Source organism: Bos indicus, chromosome 5 (genome assembly GCF_029378745.1).
Source record: "Bos indicus isolate NIAB-ARS_2022 breed Sahiwal x Tharparkar chromosome 5, NIAB-ARS_B.indTharparkar_mat_pri_1.0, whole genome shotgun sequence".
In the NCBI taxonomy this organism is placed as follows: Eukaryota; Metazoa; Chordata; class Mammalia; order Artiodactyla; family Bovidae; genus Bos; species Bos indicus.
Genome location: NC_091764.1, coordinates 29,291,779 through 29,311,201, shown reverse-complemented (window position 1 = coordinate 29,311,201; position 19,423 = coordinate 29,291,779). Strand labels below are relative to the sequence as shown.

The following is a 19,423-nucleotide window of genomic DNA, read 5'->3' as shown; positions in this document are numbered from 1 at the left end:
ATTAGAGTGACCTACCTAGCCAGAAAGACTGGTTACATTCTAATAGTCCTAAGTCTGATGGTTTCTTGAGTACAGACTCTGGGCCAGGCACTGTGCTGATGTCTGCAAATCTGTTTACATTCCCTTGATCTTTACCCTAAGCCTGTGAGAGGCATTGGGAGTTCCGAGTTATAGCCAAAGAAACTGAGGTTTAGAGAAATGTAGGCACCTCCTCAAGACCCACATGACTAGTAAATGGCAAAGCCAGACATTGAATTTTTATCTGACTCCACACACTATGTTATGTCATCACCACTGTGATGGTATATTATAGAATTCTTATACGAAGGGAGATAGATTTACTATTACCAACTTGAAAAGGGATCCAAAATACATACACTATGTGAAACACATAATACGTGAAAAAAGCAAGTTACAAAACAGTGTGTATTATGATCCCTTAAAAAAAGTCTCAATATATTGTTCTATGAATCTTAAAAGTCTAGAGAGATAAACAACAAATTATAAATGTTTGTTATCTCTTAAGGCGGTAGGATTCCTGGGTTCACTATGTATATAATTTTAGTTTTCAACAAGCATGTATTACTGTTTAAAAGTTCTTAAAAGACATTTAAAAAATTAAATGCTTCTTTTTTTTTAAGCTAACGTTTTCACTTTCTTTTGCCTTTTAGGTGATTCCAGTGAATTCTGCCGGCTCTCCTGTTGGAGACGTACCGTTCATCCGGTCGGGATTGTTGGGGTTTGTGGGGCCAGTAAGTGATGTTTTCATGTTTGTTTTGGTGCACCTGATTCAAATATTTGTACTTTAGTTCACAGAACAAATTCTTATTAGTCCAAGAGTATTCCAGGGTCGCTTAACTTATATTTAGAGCAGTTTCTGTAAAAGTGTCATAAAGTGAGTAATGCTTATTGCTTCCATTACCCAGATTCATTTTATGCCTTCAAACCAAGACATTATTTTTTACTTTCAAAACTCTTTTCACTTATTCTTGTACATTGCTTTGATTTGATTAATATATTTAAGTAAGTTAGAAGAGTGCTGAAAAAGTTCCGTTCAACAGCAAATGGAAACCATAATAGTGTACAAATCATTTTCATATATATTATCAGTACTGCCTCAGGTGTAACAAAATTCTTTGAAAGAAAATAATTTGTTTTTCAGCATATAGAATTTACAGGTCCTAGGTTTACAGAGACAATTAGGATACAAAACCTATTCTCAAAGAGCTCACTGTTAGTTAGCTTCATGAGCTGGTGAGAAAGGCAGAAGCTAGAGCATGGAGGGCGTTATATAAAATAATGGAAAGTTTGGATTTTATTTTGAGTCAACATATTTCCTCCCATCTCTTGATTACCTTCATATGCTCTTTTTCTCATTTTAACAGTTCAAGTTGTATAAGAAAAGATGTAATTTTATTTTATTTCCTCCCCATCATTAATAGGTGGATGGTGGGGGTGAGGGCATATCTCTAAGAGAATCACTCTCCCAGAAAGAGACATCTACACCTACTGTCTTGACTTAGCACCAAGAAATTCTCAAAAACTGAGCTCCTTTTAGCTTCTCTTCCACCGCTGAGGTCTAAGATGGAGCTCCAGCCATCGCATCTGCATTCCATAAGGCAGGACGGTCCTACTATCTCTTAAGAGAGATTCCCTGAAGCTGCTGAGCAACACTTCTCCTTATATCTCATTGTTGTGAACTAGTCACCTGGCCAAACCTAGCTGCAAAGGAGGCTGAAACGCAGTCTTTATTTAGGTCAGCCATGCCCAGCTAGAAATCCTATTGCTATGAAAGAAATGGAGAAACAGATGTTGGAGGACTAGCAGTGACTGTCTTACTCGCTTTATTTATGTCCACTTTCAGATTGTGCTGGCAATGGCTGATTCTCTTTTGTCTTCTGGGATGACAGAAGGATGGACCAGTAGCTTCTTGAGACTAGAGATTATTCCTTACATAGCCTCATCAGTGTGTGGTGCTGCATTGTACTTAGTGAATCAATGAGTGACATTCAAGTGGAGATGATTACTAGATAATTCAGTATATGTAAATGGTCCAAAAATTTAGGAATTCTGTAATGAATGAGAAAAGTTAGTTTATTGCAAACATGTCTGGGAAAATTATTGATAAAAATTATAAATAATACAATTATTTATACAAATGATGCTTTTAGGACATTGACAGCAGACTTCCTGCAGCTCATTTATTTTATTGGAAAGGAGAGGCTGTTATAATTCCTTAGACCTTTCTTTATTAATTTATTTCTAATCTTACCAGATGGAAACATTACTTATATGAATCGAGACATTCATTCTGACATTAGAACTGTTTTACTCTCTTCCTAATTCCAGTGTTAAATGGCTTAACAGTTTTCTCCTCTGCATCGATTCCATGAATAAGTACAAGATGATGAACTAATAACATAATCCCTGACTGGAGAAATGAACTGTGCTCATTTGGCATCCTAGTTTCTGTCTTTTAGAATTCCTAGCAGTCTAGTGGTTAAGGCTCTGCACTTCCACTGCAAGGGGCATGGGTTTGATCCTTGGTCAAGGAACTAAGATTCCACATGCCACTCTGTGTGGCCAAAAGTAAAGTAAAATTCTTCCCTAAGAAAGAATTTGAATGGATTGTTATCTTATATACTGTTAAGACCCCATTAATTAAAAGATGCCACTGATTCTGAGATGTCAAACACTTTCTTAGAATCTATAAAATACGGTATTTTATTTCAAGATTTATTTCAAGGCAGGGAGTAAAATGTCTGTTTTACTATTTAAATTTTATAAATCTCTGTTACCTTTCAGGGCAGCTTGGTGTTTGTGGTTGGGAAAATGGATGGGTTACTGATGGTTAGTGGTCGAAGACATAATGCTGATGACATTGTTGCTACTGGACTGGCTGTTGAGTCAATAAAGACTGTTTACAGAGGAAGGTGAGTAGTACAAGGTTCAGATGTTAGCACTTCCGGTGAAATCTAAAAATCTCTATAGTGTGAGTTATATTCTGTAAATCCTCTAGATTAGATTGTTTTTTAATAAGTGTAATAGAAACCAGGCTTTCATTATTTATCTTAGAATGTCTGGTTCTTTGGCTGTAATTGAGAGGAATAAGATAACCATATTCTAGTTTTTTATTTTTGATTTCAGTATTTGATTATTACTGTTTGTTGAGTCATGAGGACAGATGAGAATTCTGAAACATTGAACTTCCTACATTCCTTCAATACAAAAGTCACCCCATTCAGTCTAATTGAGATAGGTGCTAGTCTGTAGGAGTTTTACATCTAAGAGTTTATTCTCTTACTTGACTCCAAATTCTTACACCATTTTAATGCAGAGATTTACATAGTACATAAGTGCTAGTTTCAAATTCCATGGATGAAGTCAATCTAATAGCTATAGATATGAAGGCTATCTAATAGCCTTTTTTCTTTGATTATATAATAACGCAAGAAAAGATATTTGAGTAATTGATACCCTTTGCAGTAGTTTTCAGTCATGGATATATGTCTAAAGCAGTCTTGATGTCCCTTAGGTTTTGAAAGAGTAAGAAAAATTGATCAAACGAGTAGAGAACCAGTTCCTGAAATGTGTAGTTTTTCGTAATGGAGTAGCTTCCTTTGAGATTCTGTCTTTGGTCACAGTCACATCACCAGCACTCGGCACGCAGCGCATGCAGTCGGTGTTCATTAAATACGTGTGGGTGAAAGGAAGGAAGGAAGGGAGGCGGTCAGGCACGCCAGCATCCTCAACCCTCCTATGCCTTCCCATTATTTCACACATTCATTCAACAAGCGTATGTTGGTTGCCAGCTGCGTGCCGCTTAGATGCTCGGGGTGTGGCAGTGAGCAACACAGACCATGTCTGCCCTCGGGAAGCTCATGCTCTCATTGGGGGAAGAGCAGGTTAAGGTAACCACATAGGGAAATAGATATCACGACCACGTGAGCTGGTGATGGGGACAAAAATGACACGTGGGGTGGGGGTTCCTGCTGGTTATATGAGGGGAAGGTGGTGGCCCGGGATGCTTCACTAGCAGGGGGACGTTTGAGCGGAGACCTCACTCAGAGCACCCCTCCCCTGGCTGCCAGGTCCCCTGTGACCGTCCGGGCAGGTCTGACCTCTCCCCACCACTTTCTGCTTCACCACCCTGCTCCAGGCACACTGGCCTTCTTGCTGTTCCTCAAACCTGCCAAGCTCGTTCCTACCTCAGAACCTTTTCGCTTTCCGTTCCTTCTGCCCGGAAACCTCTTCCTCCAGATCTCGGCGTGGCTCGCGTCCTCACCTCATTCAGGTCTCTGCTCCAATGTCCACTCCTCAGGGAGGCGCTGCCCACCTCCACACACTGCTCCGCCCCCACCCTGCCTCGGTCCCCCAGTGTATAGCACGACATGACATTATTTCATATTTATTTGTTTGTTCTGTCTCCAACACGCAAGCTCCACGAAGACAGGGACTTTGTCTTATTTATTGCTCCGTCCCAACATTCACGACAGTGGTGCTTAGTACATGTTTTTTGCGTCCTCGTTTCAATGGTAATGATTGTGACGTTTTCTTTTCGAAACTACTCATTCCTGGGCAGTGCAATGGGCATGTCTCCTCTCTGTATTTCCAATTGAGCAAAGCAAATAGGACTGATTGTGAAGGGAGTCCTGATGTGTTTGATCTGTCTCTCTTAGAATTGCTGTGTTTTCTGTGTCTGTATTTTATGATGAGCGCATCGTGGTGGTTGCAGAACAAAGACCCGACGCTTCCGAGGAAGATAGTTTCCAGTGGATGAGCCGTGTGCTACAGGTAAGCACACCTGTGGTCTCTGTTGGGATGGTTGGCTTTGCTGTCAAAGGTGGCAGCAGCCACTGCTGAAGCATTTTCTTCAGTGGACCAGTTACGTTGCCACCTTCTTTTCCTGCCAGTAACTACTCAGATATTCCGGGTAATGTTAGCAAAATCAGATCATTAATAGCATGCCTCCTCATGGACCACAAAATATTTTTCTGCTCAGGTTGCCAAAAACAATTGGATTTGACTTGCCTCAGCAAGTTCTTTGGCTCTTTTGTACCTAAGTGTTTTCTACCCACAAACATTTTAACTGTCCAAATGTGGAACACATGCTTGACATAATTAGTTCCCATGCCAGCAGCCACAGTCTTACTACTTGCCTCAAGTGGTGCCTGATACGAGCTGTTGTTCTTACTTTGAAGGAGCTTTACTGTGGAGTTAGAGACCTAGGTGAAATAAACCACTAGGGAAGGAGGAAGATTTGGGCTCAATAGGAAAGATGTGTTTCTAGGGTATCAGGCCAGAATGATGCAGAGAGCCTGGTGTTCGTTTAGAATCATACTTTGAATCCCAGCTCTACTCCCTACCACATAAATGCCTTTAGACCACATGCTTCACCTCACTGAGTTTCTTTCTTCATCTGTAAAGTGGGGACAAAATTATCTGTACTTCAGAGCTATTGGAAGGTTAATGGATGTGGTAATTAGATAATGAAATATTTAGTGCCTGCATTCAGTAAAAGATGATGGTGATTATCGTTAATATAAGAATCATCATAAGCAAAATCTCTAGTAAAGAATTTAGAGAATATTTGTTGGATGAATGGATGGTCCAGAGGAAGCATGGACTGTCCTTCTCAGGCAATTTGTATGTATTGGGTTGTTCCCAGTGTCTGTAACTTGGCTGCTTGGGGCATTTGGATTTATTTACTGCCAGCTAGTAGTAAAGCTGTAGAAGTGATGTGAGCATGAGATGAGTGGTAGCACTGGACGACTTGTAAGATTCATCTGTCTGCAGGATCTGTGATTCTGAATTGTCAGCTGGCAGAGCATAGGCTGTTTGTAGTGGAAAATCAGAAAAAGGAAAGAGAATCTACTGAGATAGACTAGATAGAAAAAAAAGCAGGGAAGAAAGTAGGACTGGGTGGTCTCTGAAAGATGATTAAAAACCAGACTTGCTAAGGGAGTTTTTTTTCATACTGTTCATATTTTCAAACCCACTGCTTGTTTCATTCAGAAAGAATTTTGAGGAATAGTGGTAGACTCTTGTGGTGAATTATGCATTTTTCCTGTGATAGGAAGCAAATTCCCCAGGTTGTTATTTTCCCCTGGAAAGCAACTGTAAGAATTAGATGCAGTGCTATCTCACTAATCCAAGTTTTTGTTAAAGTCATTTTTGGGTTTGATTAGGGTGTGAAATAAGAGGTCATTATCTTATTTGTAATTTCTCAGCTTGGGGCTCTTGGATCCATAGAAGAACAGTAAGAATACCATATGTTCTGTAGGTTAGAGCCCAGAGGTTGTTTAATTCCAGGTCTGTGTATGATATAAATTAACTCAGCCCCTTCTAAGGAAGGTGGTCAGTAAATGACTTACCAGGTACTGTATTTTTTTGTTTTTGTTTTCTTGGCCATACAGCTTGTGGGATCTTGGTTCCCCAACCGGGGATTGATCTCATGCTCCTTGCCATGAAACCAGAGTCCCAACCACTGGACCACCAGGGAAGTCCCCAGGTGGTATATTTTCAGTGGAAAATCCAGGCCACACATGATACATTTTCATATTCTAAGATAGCAGAGACTTAGGAACTCTTCCAGACTTCCCATTTCCTAGTTATTGCTGTTGGTTAGTGGCATAGTCTGAGGAATATGCAATTCAAGTTTATTCCTTTGCCATCTTAAGCCTTTGTAATAAAAGGGCTTAATCCATCTTTTATGGCTCTTGGTCCATTCTTCTTCTCAGGCTAGATCTCCTCTTCATTAAGACTTGTGGGTAATACAAAAGAATCCTCTCAGGACTTCCCTGGTGGTTCAGTGGTTAAGACACTGTGCTTCCACTGTGGCGGGACCGGGGTTCAGTCCCTGTTCTGGGGATTAATATCCTACATGCTGCATGGTAATGCTAAAAAAAGAAATAATAAAAAAAGAACCCTCTCACATGGTATGTTTGGAACTGGTATTGATAGTTGAGCAGTCAGTTTTCAAAGGCGATTGAAGCAGGAAACTGTAACAGTGAGAACTGCTTCAACTGCTAAATTTGAACACAAAGTATACCAGTGTGCTTTCCTTCAGTGCAGACGCCTGTGCCTCTGAGTACACCAGTTTGAGTTCCAGGTCAGCTTACTTCCCTAAACTACATCCAAATGCATTGTCTTTAGTTTCTGGTTTCATTTCAAGTTAGACTAGAACGTGAGTATTTGAAAAGAAACTAGAATACATAATACTTGCCTTTTAGAATGAACTTGCCCATTGCAATGAATATCAACAGTAGTTTGTTAGGAGCTCACCTCTAATAAGTCTTTCAAAAGCATAGCTCTTCGTATTGTTTTGCATTCATATTTTATCATTTGATATGGTAGTTAATTAAATTATATAAACAGCAATACCAAGAACAGCAGGTGTGAAAGGTATAGCAGCAGGCACAGCTGAGCTCGGGGAGTGCACAGCTGGGTAGTTGGGAGCAGGGGTGAACCCCTGCACCCCGAGAGCTGGTGGCCTCCAGGACTCAGTGTGCAGCGGCCTCACCTAGACGTTTTGCAAATGGGATGCCCACTAACCTGGTGAACCATTTAAGCAAGGGCTTGCTTACAGAGGTTCTGTTGTGGTCATACTAGAAATACTTTGCCTCTATTTAATGAGCTATGTTGGACATCTAAAATATTAAAAGAACCAAAACAAATTTGTAGGTTTTAGACATTATCACTCAAGAGAGAACACATTGAGGCTTGGAAATCAGTATCTGCCTCTGTCCATTTGGATTGGATTTCACTCCACTGCCGTCGCTGGAAGGATTAGGTACCTTTAGATTTATGGGATCCTAATAATCTATCAGATTCTAGACCGAGAATCAAGAGAAAAAGAAAAACCCTATAGTAGAAATGTTAGGAGGATGCCAAATGTTACAAAATTAACCTAACTGAATATTTTTCTTCATATTTTTCTAGGCAATTGATAGCATTCATCAAGTGGGGGTTTATTGTCTTGCTCTGGTGCCTGCCAATACACTGCCCAAAACTCCGCTGGGAGGGATCCACATATCTCAGACGAAACAGCTCTTTCTGGAGGGATCGCTACATCCTTGCAATATCCTCATGTGCCCACATACGTGCGTGACCAATTTGCCAAAACCCCGGCAAAAGCAACCAGGTAATATGCTGACTTTAAAGACATGATGTGAAAATTGTAACTTCAAGAGGCTGAATTCTTTCACTGTGATTTTTTTCTCTAGAAAGTAAGTAACACGAGAATAGTATCAGCAGACCAAAAGCATGGAGGATTGAGATTTTTGTAAACTGGCTTGTCCAGGTTTACTATTGGCTCAGTCTTCTGAACAATTCTCAGTAGAGTGCCACCATTTTCCATGATGTAAGGCATGGGATCGAGGTGATCAGATTCCCACCGGGGGAGGTAGAAAAAAGCAAGTCCTAAAAAAAAAAAAAAAAAAGAAAAGAAAGCAAGTCCTATAAAGCAAGGTTCTGACAATAAGACAGCTTGTATTTATTGAGTGCTTACTAAGAGCTAAATACTAGTTAACTTTTACATTTTATAATGTGATCCTAAAGCTTTGTCCTCAGCTATGGAAAGTGAAGTCCAGAGAAGTTGAGAATTATGCCAAAAGTCATATAGCAGGTTAGACCTAGGTTATGGGGCTAACTGAGAAGGAGACTAAAGGCAGGAGTAATTGATGGATGGTCAGTCATGTTAAAATATCTATTTAATCCAACATGAAGCCAGAAAGTTTTATTGATATTTTTTCATTTAAATGAGAAGTTAACAAGAGCTTCTAGTTTCTTGTATGCTTGGAAACACATGAGAGCCAAAATCTGGTCTTGACAGTTCCCACTGCTACCACACACACTTGCATACACACTTACACACACATACAGAAACACACTGTGTACATCAGCATGTGTACAAATGTGTTGAGAAGAGGACATAAAAGTGGAGGATTAGGAAGACAAAGGGAAGTATGAAATTGAATTATATTTCCATTAAGACTACTTTTGCTGAAAAGTAAATATGATGTACAATAATAAAATATAAGATAAGCTTCTGACTCTCTAGAGTATTTTTATTAGGATATTAGTAGTTATTACTTCAGTGGTCTGGCCGTTGGAAGATCGTATCACAGTTGGTTATCTAGAGATTATTGTCGGCTCACCAAGTAACCTTACCTTGGTAAAAGTGTGCATAGAGCTAAAGTATATATAGTATTTATTAGTTTCTGCTAGTGGAAAAAAGAGTTTATGGAAATTAATATTCTAAAGGAGCAGTTAGAATCAAGAAACCTGTACATTACTAATCAAGAAATACATAAAAAGATGTATTTTCATATTTCCTGCCTAAGTATCTGATAGAGAAGACATAGAAGTCCTTCTCCATCATATATTCTGTTATCCTGAAGTCCTACATTCATTTGTTGTTTGAGTGAAATCCCATTTTAAATAGCATTTAATCTAGAATTCCTTTAACAAAGCTTTTATGTCAGTAGATGCTTAAAAGATGCAACTCAGAGACATAGCATTAATAGATGTTTAAAACATTGCTTTTGCTAGCCGGATTTCACCTAATTTTACTAAATGATGAGACCTAAATAAAAGGTTTATTCATAAGCCCCCATAGGCAAAGCATCCACCTGTCTGAGGAAGGCGTTATGTTTGGATTCTGTGTTTTTGCTGTCATGATGGTCTGCTAAGATCTTAGTGGAACACGTATGTGTCAGACCAAAGCGGCTTGAAAATTGAGACATATATGGAGCAGACATGATGTGGGGATGGCGTGAGAGGTTGGAGTTTTAAGAAGAATACAGGAGTGTGGAGATGGATGGGAGTGAAGTAAGAAAGGAAAGGAGGGGAAGAAGAAGATCGAAACGGTGTTAAGGCAGCCCAGGGACAGAAATTTCATTGAAATTCCTGTTAAGCTATTGTATAAAGAACAAGGAGTGTTAGGACTGGTTTTGGGTGCAGGTTTCAGAAGAGCGTAACAGCTGCTTAACCAAGAGAAAAGTTTATGTCTTTCTCAGGTGAAAGGAATCCAGAGTTAGGCAGTCCAGGGCTAGGATGGTAGGTCCTCAGTCACTGTGGATCCAGCATCCTGTCCTGCCGTGCTGGCGCTGTTCTCAGTTAACTGCTGTCACAGATACGCTGCATGACAAATAACCCTAAAACTCAGTGGTTTAAAGTAAGAACCATTTAGTTTTCACTCATGGAATGTGGGTCTGCTGACCCTGACTGGGCTCAGCTGGCCTTGGCTTGGCTCCAGACTGTAAGTTGGGTTCAGAACTGTTCCATGTGTCTCATCAGGCAACCAGCAGCTAGCTGGGCCGTATTTTCCTCAAGGCAGATGGCAGAAGCGAGAAGCCAAGCCAGACCATACAAGCATACTTAGAGCTTCTGTTTGCTTCTTGTTTCCTAACATTTTATTGTCCAAAACAAGTCAGACATGCCCAAAGTCAGTGGAACAGAGGGGTGTATACTCTGCTCATCTAATCACGGCAAGGAAGACTTAAAAGAAAACAAAACAATCTTCTCCAGCCAGCCTTAGCATACTGCCTCAGGGTTCATTTAAGCTCCTGACCTCCAGCCATCAGTTCTGCATCCTAGCTAGCAGGAGGAAAAGACAAAGAAGGGAGTACCTTCCCCTTTAAACACATCTTCTAGAAATTGCACTTATTACTTACCCTTAAGTATTATCCTCCCACACTAAAGAACATAGTCCTTCCATGTTTCCTCTGCAGGGGTCACAGGTGCAATTTCTGGTTAGAAAACTAAGATCCTGCATGCTGCATGGCGCAGCCAGAAAATAAAGAATGCAGTCTTTTTTTCAGGCATTTGCCCAACTAAAAACTGGGGGTTGTGGGGAATTCCCTGGTTGTCCAGCAGTTAGGACTCCTTGCTTTCACTCCTGAGACGTGGGTTCAGTCCCTGAGGAAAAAGCTAAGATCTTGCAAGCTGCACAGTGTGGCCCAAAAGCCCCAAAACAAAACACCAGGGGTTGTGTTTTTTGTTTGTTTTTTCTTTATTTAGTTGTTCTGGGTCTTAGTTGTGGCACACAGAATCTTGGACCTTCATTGCAGCATGCAGGATCTTTTTTTAGTTGCAGCATGAAAACTCTTAGCTGTGGCATGTGGAGTCTAGTTCCCTGACCAGGGATTGAACCTGGGCCCCCTGCATTGGGAGCGCAGAGTCTTAGCCACTGGACCACCAGGGAAGTCCCTGGATGTTCTGTTTTTAAGGCAGAGAGGAGAATAGAATTGGAGTTGATGACCAGCAGTCTTTGCCACTGAAAACTTACAGAATTTTGTGGGGAGAATAAGAAGGCATGTTATGAGTACATGGACTCAAGAAATGTTCACAGAAGGACCTCAAGAACTTACTGCTGAATTATTTTTGTCATTTTAAATTACTCTGAAAAATTCACTTTTAAAAAATGTCACGCCTTTATTAACTTTACAGTGTGAGTCCAGGATTGGACAGCTTACACAGTCATATACATTGTGAGTCCTACCTATATAGAAAGGCTATCTCCAGCAGGATATATCTGTGACTTATTAAGTAGTCTCTTGGGAAAGAGTTTTGCATATTATACTTAAAATTTCAGTGGACAAATGCTTTCTAGATGAAAACTGTTCAGCAGAGTATTGGAAGTACTTTACCCTTTAAGCTGTGATGGTTTTTTTCTTTCTTTTTTTTTTTTCAAATTTAAAATTTTTCTTTAACTTTTCATTTTGGAATAATTTCACTTAAAGTTGCCAAACAGTGAAAGAATTCCCTTATTCTCTCTACCCAACTTCCCCAAATATTTTAAAGTGTTTCTATGATTTAAGTAGTTTTTGTCCCAGCTGTTTCAGTGCATTCATAATCAACATATTTTGGCAATAAACATTATTTAATATGAATCCAAGCATACGATCAGCATTATTCAGAACTCAGCTGGCAATAAGTTTTGTTAAGTTTTAGCCATCTTCTTAGTTTGACACATTAGAATCTTAGTCTTTAAGTGACCATCAAGAAAGGCATACAGTGCCTTAGCGTTATTGAGAAAGGGCGAGTTTTCTCTTGTTTTCTCTTGAGAAAGGGAGGTTTTACTTTTTTCCCCCCAAGTGTCAAGCCTATGGGAAAGTTAAAAGAATACTGTAATGAACACCCATATACATTCCCCTAAATTCAGTAATTGTTATTTTTCTTAGACTGAACTCTTAGAAAGTAAATTTCTGACATCATGACACTTCACCCCCACATATTTCAACTGTGTTATCTCTAGAGCAGCAGTCCCCAACCTTTTTGGCACCAGGGAAGACAATGTTTCATGGAAGACAATTTATCCACAGACCAGGGGTGGCTAGGGGATGGTTTTGGGATGATTCAAATGCATTACATTTATTGTGCACTTTATTTCTATTATTATTTACATTAGCTGCACCTCAGATTATCAGCCATTAGATTCTGGAGGTTGGGGACCTCTGCTCTAGAGAACAGAAACATTCTTCTGGAATTTTCCTAATCAGCCACAATGCCATTATCCTGTTAAGAAACTTAGCATTAATTTAATGCTATCATTTAATAATATACAGCCGATATTCATTTATCTCTCCTTGTTTATATAGCTGATTTTTTTTTTTTTTTAACTGAGTATCCAGTCAGGGTCACAGGCTTTCATGTCCTTTAACTTAAAAGCTCCCAAACTTCTTTTGTCTTCAAGACACACATATTTTTGAAGAATCCAGACCAATTGTCCGGTGCAGTGTCCCACAATGTGGATTTGTTTACTCACTTAAAGCCCTTCTGATATTCCTGATGAACTTACTCTCAGTCCTCATAGATGGCAGATTTCTTTTCAGAATGGAGATATTCATTACTGTTAAGCCTGCTAGTTAGGGTTTTATCTGTGATTGGAGCAGATAAAAATTACTTATCAATAGGAACCAATGCAACCAATCATCACCTCCTGAGAGTGAAAACTCCCCTCTACTCTGTCCCTCCCTCCGCCCCCGCTAACCCCGTCCGTCTCTCCCGTAGTCCTGTTTTCTGGCACTTGCTGCCACCTGATGTTATTTATTTGTGTATGTATTTATTGGTTGCCTTTCCCGCTAGAATTCAAACTGTCTTGTTTGCTCTTGTATCCCAGTGCCTAGAAGGGTGCTCAGTCAGTGTGGTTGAATTTGGTTGAACATTTGAATCAGCTTTGGTCAGTCTGGAAATGCTTGTGGGCGGAAGGTGCTACATCACTTGGATTCTCATCTCCTGAGGTTTGACTTTTGCTCTTAACTTGCAGGTGTAGGCCCTGCTTCTGTGATGGTTGGGAATCTGGTTGCAGGAAAACGCATAGCACAAGCTGCAGGAAGGGATCTCGGGCAAATTGAAGAGAATGATTTAGTGAGGAAGGTAAGTGTTCCAGAAATGTTGACTTTTATAGACAAGTCAAGGACAGAACCTAGGCTTCAGATAACAGATGGGAGATGCATTGTCCAGCTTTTTAAAAGTTGCTGACCCTGATTCTTTTTTCCTGCCTTATGATTTCAGCACCAGTTTCTGGCGGAGATTTTACAGTGGCGAGCCCAGGCAACTCCTGATCATGTCCTCTTCATGTTGTTAAATGCCAAGGTATTAAACATTCAGTTGCATATCTAATCAGCTGGCTATTGTGAGAGTACCTTAGGCACTCTTGATCTCTTTCTTTCATCAGAAAATTTCAGTTGCCAACTCTGAGGGGAGAGTTATTGCTTTCTCCTTGTTTTGATATATGAGGATAAATTGTGCAGTTATTTCAAGGCTGAAATGAGATCTCCTGAAGTGTCGTTCAGTACTGTCTCTTTTTTATCACAATCAAGTCGTCTTTATTCAGATAGGAACAGTAGGGACAACCATGTAATTGCAAGATCTACAGATGTGCAGAATGCATTGTGTCAGTGTAATTTTTACTCAGTTTGACTTTTCGTTCTTTGATTTCCACCAGAAATAAAATGACCTTAGGTCAGCATTTTAAAAACCAGAGTAATTTTTAGCACATACTTAATTGATTTTTTGCTAACCTAAAAAGCCAATTGAAAATTATTCAAGAATATATTTTACTGCTTTCTAATGGATGGATCACCAGAATATTATATTTTTTACGTTATACATCTTATGGGAGTCTGTTGAGATTTGTGGATTTTAATGGCTGAACCATTCCCTTCTCCTAGGGATCTTCCTGCTCCAGGGATCGAATCTAGGTCTCCTGCATTGCAGGCACATTCTTTACAGTCTGAGCCACAGGGAAGCCGCTTTAATGGCTGAGTCAGGAGCTAAAAGTACTGTGACCTTTGCATAGAACAGTATTTCTCACCAACAGGCAGAAGACTGGAGGATCTATTGGCATCTCTTAGGGGACTTACCCAGATTGCCCCCTTCTGCCCCAGCCCCTTGAATTCTGATACATACACGCACACATACACACAACATTGAGAGTTTATATAGTGACAGAACTGAGAGGAATATATTGTGCATCTTAATGAAGAGTCAGTTAAAATCTTAAGAACCATTGCTCTGTGGTAGAAAACTTTGGGACTTCCTTGTCCATCTCTGCATGAAGCGGGCTTCTCTTTAAGCCCATGGATTGATTAGAGTGCTCCCATTTCACTAAGATGATGTCAGTCTAGCTTGTTGCCCAGTCCACTCCCGGGCTTGGCTACAGTTAAAGTTACAGCCCAATAAAAATCATACTCCAGATAAATTTGTTGGTGAACTTAAGTTTAAATTTGCTTTTTGGTTAGAGAAATAATATATATGGGTAACTAAAGGACATGAAGTCCATGTATTCTGTGTATTTTAACATTTTACCTTGGATTAGCCCAAGCCACCAGAAAGCTTAAGAACCATACAACAATGTTCTCTTATGCCAGGAAAATGCTTCTTAAAGAAGTTTAGTTTGGTGCTGTACCATGGACCGAAAAGCAGGCGATTGTGATTATTCTCTGGTGGTCCAGTGCTTAGAACTCTGCGCTTTCACTGCAGGGTGCCCGAGTTCAGTCCCTCATTGGGGAGCTGAGATCCCACAAGCCACGCAAAAAAAAGGCTGTTGTAAGAAATGGCCTTATGAATTTAACCTTGATTTTAGCCAAAGAAATATTCTTAATGTCCTACAGTAGACAACTGACTAAATAATTTATGGCATATAAACAAAATACTATGCAGTCATTAAAAACAATGTTGTAGAAGAATCGTTGATGACCCAGAAAATATTCATGATGTGGAAGTAGGAAAAGTAGAATATAAAACTTTAATAAGGGAGTACTTACTGAAGACCCTGTCCTAGATGCTTTCCATTTCATAGTTCATTTTAAGATCGAGTTAACGGAGGCACGGAGACATAAAATCACTTGCCTGAGTTCGCAGGGCCCAGGGCTAGGACTAGGAATTTAGCTCCTTCATTTGAACCCAGACTGGCTTCAGGGCCCGCATTCTTAGCCAGTGCACTCTATAGCCTCTGGCGTAATATAGTATGATATATTTTTTTTAATGTTTCATGTGAATTTATATACAATATATACTTATATGTTGTATATAAGTATATACATACACACATATATATACATACATACAATATATACTTTTTAAAAACTAGGAAAATACACACCAGAATGTTATATATATATATATGTTATATATATATATATACATACATACAATATATACTTTTTAAAAACTAGGAAAATACACACCAGAATGTTAATAGTGGTTCCAGCTTATATTTACTAATCTGTATCTTCCAAATTTCCTATATTGAACACCTACTGTTTTATATTCATGAAACTTAAAAGTTATTTCTCCAAAAACTAGCTCAGTAAACTTGTTTTTATCATGAGGTTTTAAAAATTAAGTTTTTAAATAATGAGGACGATGTGCTATTGGCACTGTATAGACAAATAATAGTTTGATTTTATCTGGTGAATTGTAAGGTTCAGTTCAGTTCAGTTCAGTCGCTCAGTCGTGTCCGACTCTGCGACACCATGAATTGCAGCACGCCAGGCCTCCCTGTCCATCACCAGCTCATTGTAAGGTAGGCATACCCAATACAGGACCAAAACTCATATATTTGTGCACCAGTGTATATTAGAATGAATAGTCTATCAGAAGTAGAATGGATGAGTAACTTGTGGTATGTTCTGATAATTAAATGCTGTGCAGTAACAAAAACGGATGAACCTACACCTAGGTGCCACAGCCTAGATGACACTTCATAGAATGTTGAAAGAAGTAAAGCACAAAATATACATGTACAGCACAATTCTATGAAAATCAAATACTTCATAGATGGTAAAAATATGAAGAAAAAGAAAGCCACTAACATTAAAACGTCACGATAGTGGTCCCCAATGGATGGCATCACTGACTCGATGGACATGTAAGCTCTGGGAGTTGGTGATGGACAGGGATGCCTGGCGTGCTGCAGTCCATGGGGTCGCAAAGAGTTGGACACAACTGAACTGATGGAGGGAAGGGGGCTTCCCAGGTGGCACAGTGGTAAAGAATCTGCCTGCCAGTGCAAGTGACACAAGAGACACAGGTTCGATCCCTGGGTCAGGTAGATCCCCTGGAGAAGAAAAGGACAACCCACTCCAGTATTCTTGCCTGGAAAATTCCATGGATAGAGGAGCCTGGTGGGCTACAGTCCATAGAGTCGCAAAGAGTCAGACATGACCATGCGCCTGAGCCCCAGCCATGGAGGGAAGGAGAGGGCTGGTGAGGGTGTCCATGGGGTGCTTTTGAGCTGCTGGCCGTGGTCTTTTTCACATCAGGCTGGTTCTTAACCTGCATTTTCAGATCTTCTGTGCATTCCCACTTGGGTGTTATATTTACAAAGGAACAGGGGTTCAAAAGCCCAGCTAAGTAAAACTTGAATTGACAAGAAGGATTATTTATGAAGACCCGCAGGAGAAATTATTCTCAAGACCTTTATTGTTAGCTAGCAGACTCAGGTTCACTGTTCCTGTTTTCGTTTCCGTCTCTGCTGTTAGAATACATGGAGCCAGACTTGTGTTTTTCTCATAGCAAATGTATTTGACCACATAGCCAGTGTCCTGACCTCATTCTTGCCTTCATCCTACTTTTCTTTATTTTCTTTCTACTTTTATTTCTTCACTTAAAAAAAAATTGCTATATAGTTTTAAAGCTGCTTTACATAAGAAAGACTGTAAATACATATGTTTGATTTGAGTTAATGTTGTTAGTCCCTCAGTGCTTTCAGACACTGAGAAAGAAAAAGTAAGACCACACACGTCTTTCGGTGCTTGGGAAAGTTTCACTGAATTTGATAGCAAGGCACACGCCTTTGATGTAGTGTCAGATTGGCCGCATTTGTTACCGTTGTATTTCATTACTGAGCTTCGCCCATGCGTATACTGTCTTCTGTTCCAGGGCACTACAGTGTGCACAGCCAGCTGCCTTCAGCTTCATAAGCGAGCAGAGCGGATTGCGGCCGTCCTTGGTGACAAGGGGCATCTAAACGCGGGAGAGAACGTGGTGCTGCTCTATCCACCTGGTGAGCGCTGGCTCGGTAGACTGCACAATCTCTGTTACTAGACTGCTGACCCTAAGAGGACAGGAGCTCAGGGCCACCGTACGTGACCACATGGGCTGTGCATGGAAGCTGCTGCCGTGCAGACAACCCCTCCCTCCAGAGTTGTGTGGTATGGGGGTTCTGGCTGGGACCGAGCCTGTTGTACTTACTCTTGTATTTCCACTGTCTAGCTCAGTATGGTAAATACTGAATGAGTGGTGATTTCTTGACTTTTGGAAACACTCAAAAAAGACTGTTTCTAGGAGTGCTCAGGAACTGTTCACCCAGTTTCCAAAAATATGTTGTGCATGAACTCTGACTTAAATTCTCCACATGATAATTGGTGCTTACTGTCCCTCGATTATTACTGCTTTCATCTTCCACACTCTATAATCTAGTTCAGCAACCTCTTCACAGCAAGAGGGACTCAATTATTTGATGACAGTTTGGTGTATTCAGAATTTTAGGCAGACTATTTCAGTTGTCCCTTCCTTTAGTCTTTTGTCACCTAACCTCCTCATACATCCAGGCTTCTGTGGTCTTTTATCCCATTTACTTCATTTTACTCAGTGATTCTTACTTGCTCTTCTATTTATATTGATACTAAGATTTTTTAGAAGCTGTTAAGAACAACTTTGTTCTGGGAGGTTATTTTCTGTCCACCAGTTAATCACGGTGATGGACATCGGCATTGCCCGAGGGGGCTGCCCTCCGAGTCCTTATATTGCAGAGGCTTTGTATCAAGTGACGTTTTGCCTCCCTAAAACCTGCACCCAACAGGGAAGTGACATCTCAGGGGTCTGATTGTTCTTAAAACATAGTGGCCTTCTTAAGATTGAAAGAAAGCTCAGATGCTCCTCATCTCTCCTTTCCCATTGTTTTATTTCCCAAGTGAAACAGCCCTAATCTCTGCACTTATTCTTTCCTAAATAATATCAAGTAATGATGTCAAAATACCTTCTTCAGGTATCTTTCAAGTGTTTTCTTTGCTTCTGACTTCCTTTTTCATTTGTTTATTCTTGGCATCTCTATATTTTTTAAAAAGTTGTTTTATATGCTTCCTTCTTTTACCTTCAGTTTCTTCTTAAGTTAAAAAATTTCTAGGAATTTCCCTGGTGGTCCAGTGGTTAAGATGCCACAGTTCCAAGGTAAGGGGCATGGGTTCCATCCCTGATCAGGGAACTAAGATCCCATATGCCACACAGCCAAAAAACTTCTTTTTTTCTTTAAAAAAAAAAAAAAAATTCTGATAATGTCTCCATTAAATTTTGGTCTAGTTAACCTGTCTGGCACACGATTTAATAAGCTAGGTTTGGAAACTCTGCCTTTTGCTTTCTCAGTGACAAACCGGGCCGCTAATTGGCTGTGTCTTGCAGGCATAGAGTTAATCGCTGCATTCTACGGCTGTCTGTACGCGGGGTGCATACCTGTGACTGTCAGACCCCCTCATGCTCAGAACCTCACAGCCACGTTGCCCACTGTCCGCATGATTGTTGACGTAAGTATAACTTTGCTTGTCCACATCTCATAAAGCCCCAAGTCAGACAACTAAGGATCCTTACTCTTTTCCAGTTTAGTTGAGTCAAGAAGTCAAATCTAACTCCTGAAAAGTACCTCCTTTTCCTTATCTGATCACAGTGACCAGCATTTTTAGTGAAGAAATATGGAAAAGCTGTTTTTGGTGAGATACAGGATTATGTTTTTATCATAAACATTAAGGAAGTAAGTGAAGGTGCCATTTAGTAATTAGTTCTCCATAAAACTTGTTTTTTTTCCTTTCTTCTTACAAAAATTCTAATATTTTTTCCTGCATACTAACCAAGATAATTTTAGATGCCAAACTGAATTCTCCTGATGGAAGGTCACTTTTTGGGGGTTTAGTCTTACAAA

The 19,423-nt window shown here is 40.0% G+C and overlaps 1 protein-coding gene and 1 non-coding gene across 4 annotated transcripts in view; one reads left to right on the top strand and one right to left on the bottom strand.

Annotated features, from left to right (window-relative positions):
* The window catches only part of DIP2B (disco interacting protein 2 homolog B), a 229,775-nt gene that overhangs the window by 189,155 nt on the left and 21,197 nt on the right, over window positions 1-19,423 (top strand). For all 3 annotated transcript variants that reach the window (XM_019960583.2, XM_019960582.2, XM_019960581.2), the window contains 8 exons: window positions 672-752; window positions 2,806-2,933; window positions 4,680-4,794; window positions 7,942-8,143; window positions 13,271-13,380; window positions 13,519-13,599; window positions 17,392-17,515; window positions 18,910-19,031. In XM_019960583.2, the coding sequence (XP_019816142.2) occupies window positions 672-752; window positions 2,806-2,933; window positions 4,680-4,794; window positions 7,942-8,143; window positions 13,271-13,380; window positions 13,519-13,599; window positions 17,392-17,515; window positions 18,910-19,031 (963 nt within the window). The remainder of the gene's footprint in view (window positions 1-671; window positions 753-2,805; window positions 2,934-4,679; window positions 4,795-7,941; window positions 8,144-13,270; window positions 13,381-13,518; window positions 13,600-17,391; window positions 17,516-18,909; window positions 19,032-19,423) is intronic.
* TRNAG-CCC (transfer RNA glycine (anticodon CCC)) lies at window positions 11,134-11,206 on the bottom strand. The gene has a single exon. It is a non-coding gene; the product is annotated as a tRNA-Gly (tRNA).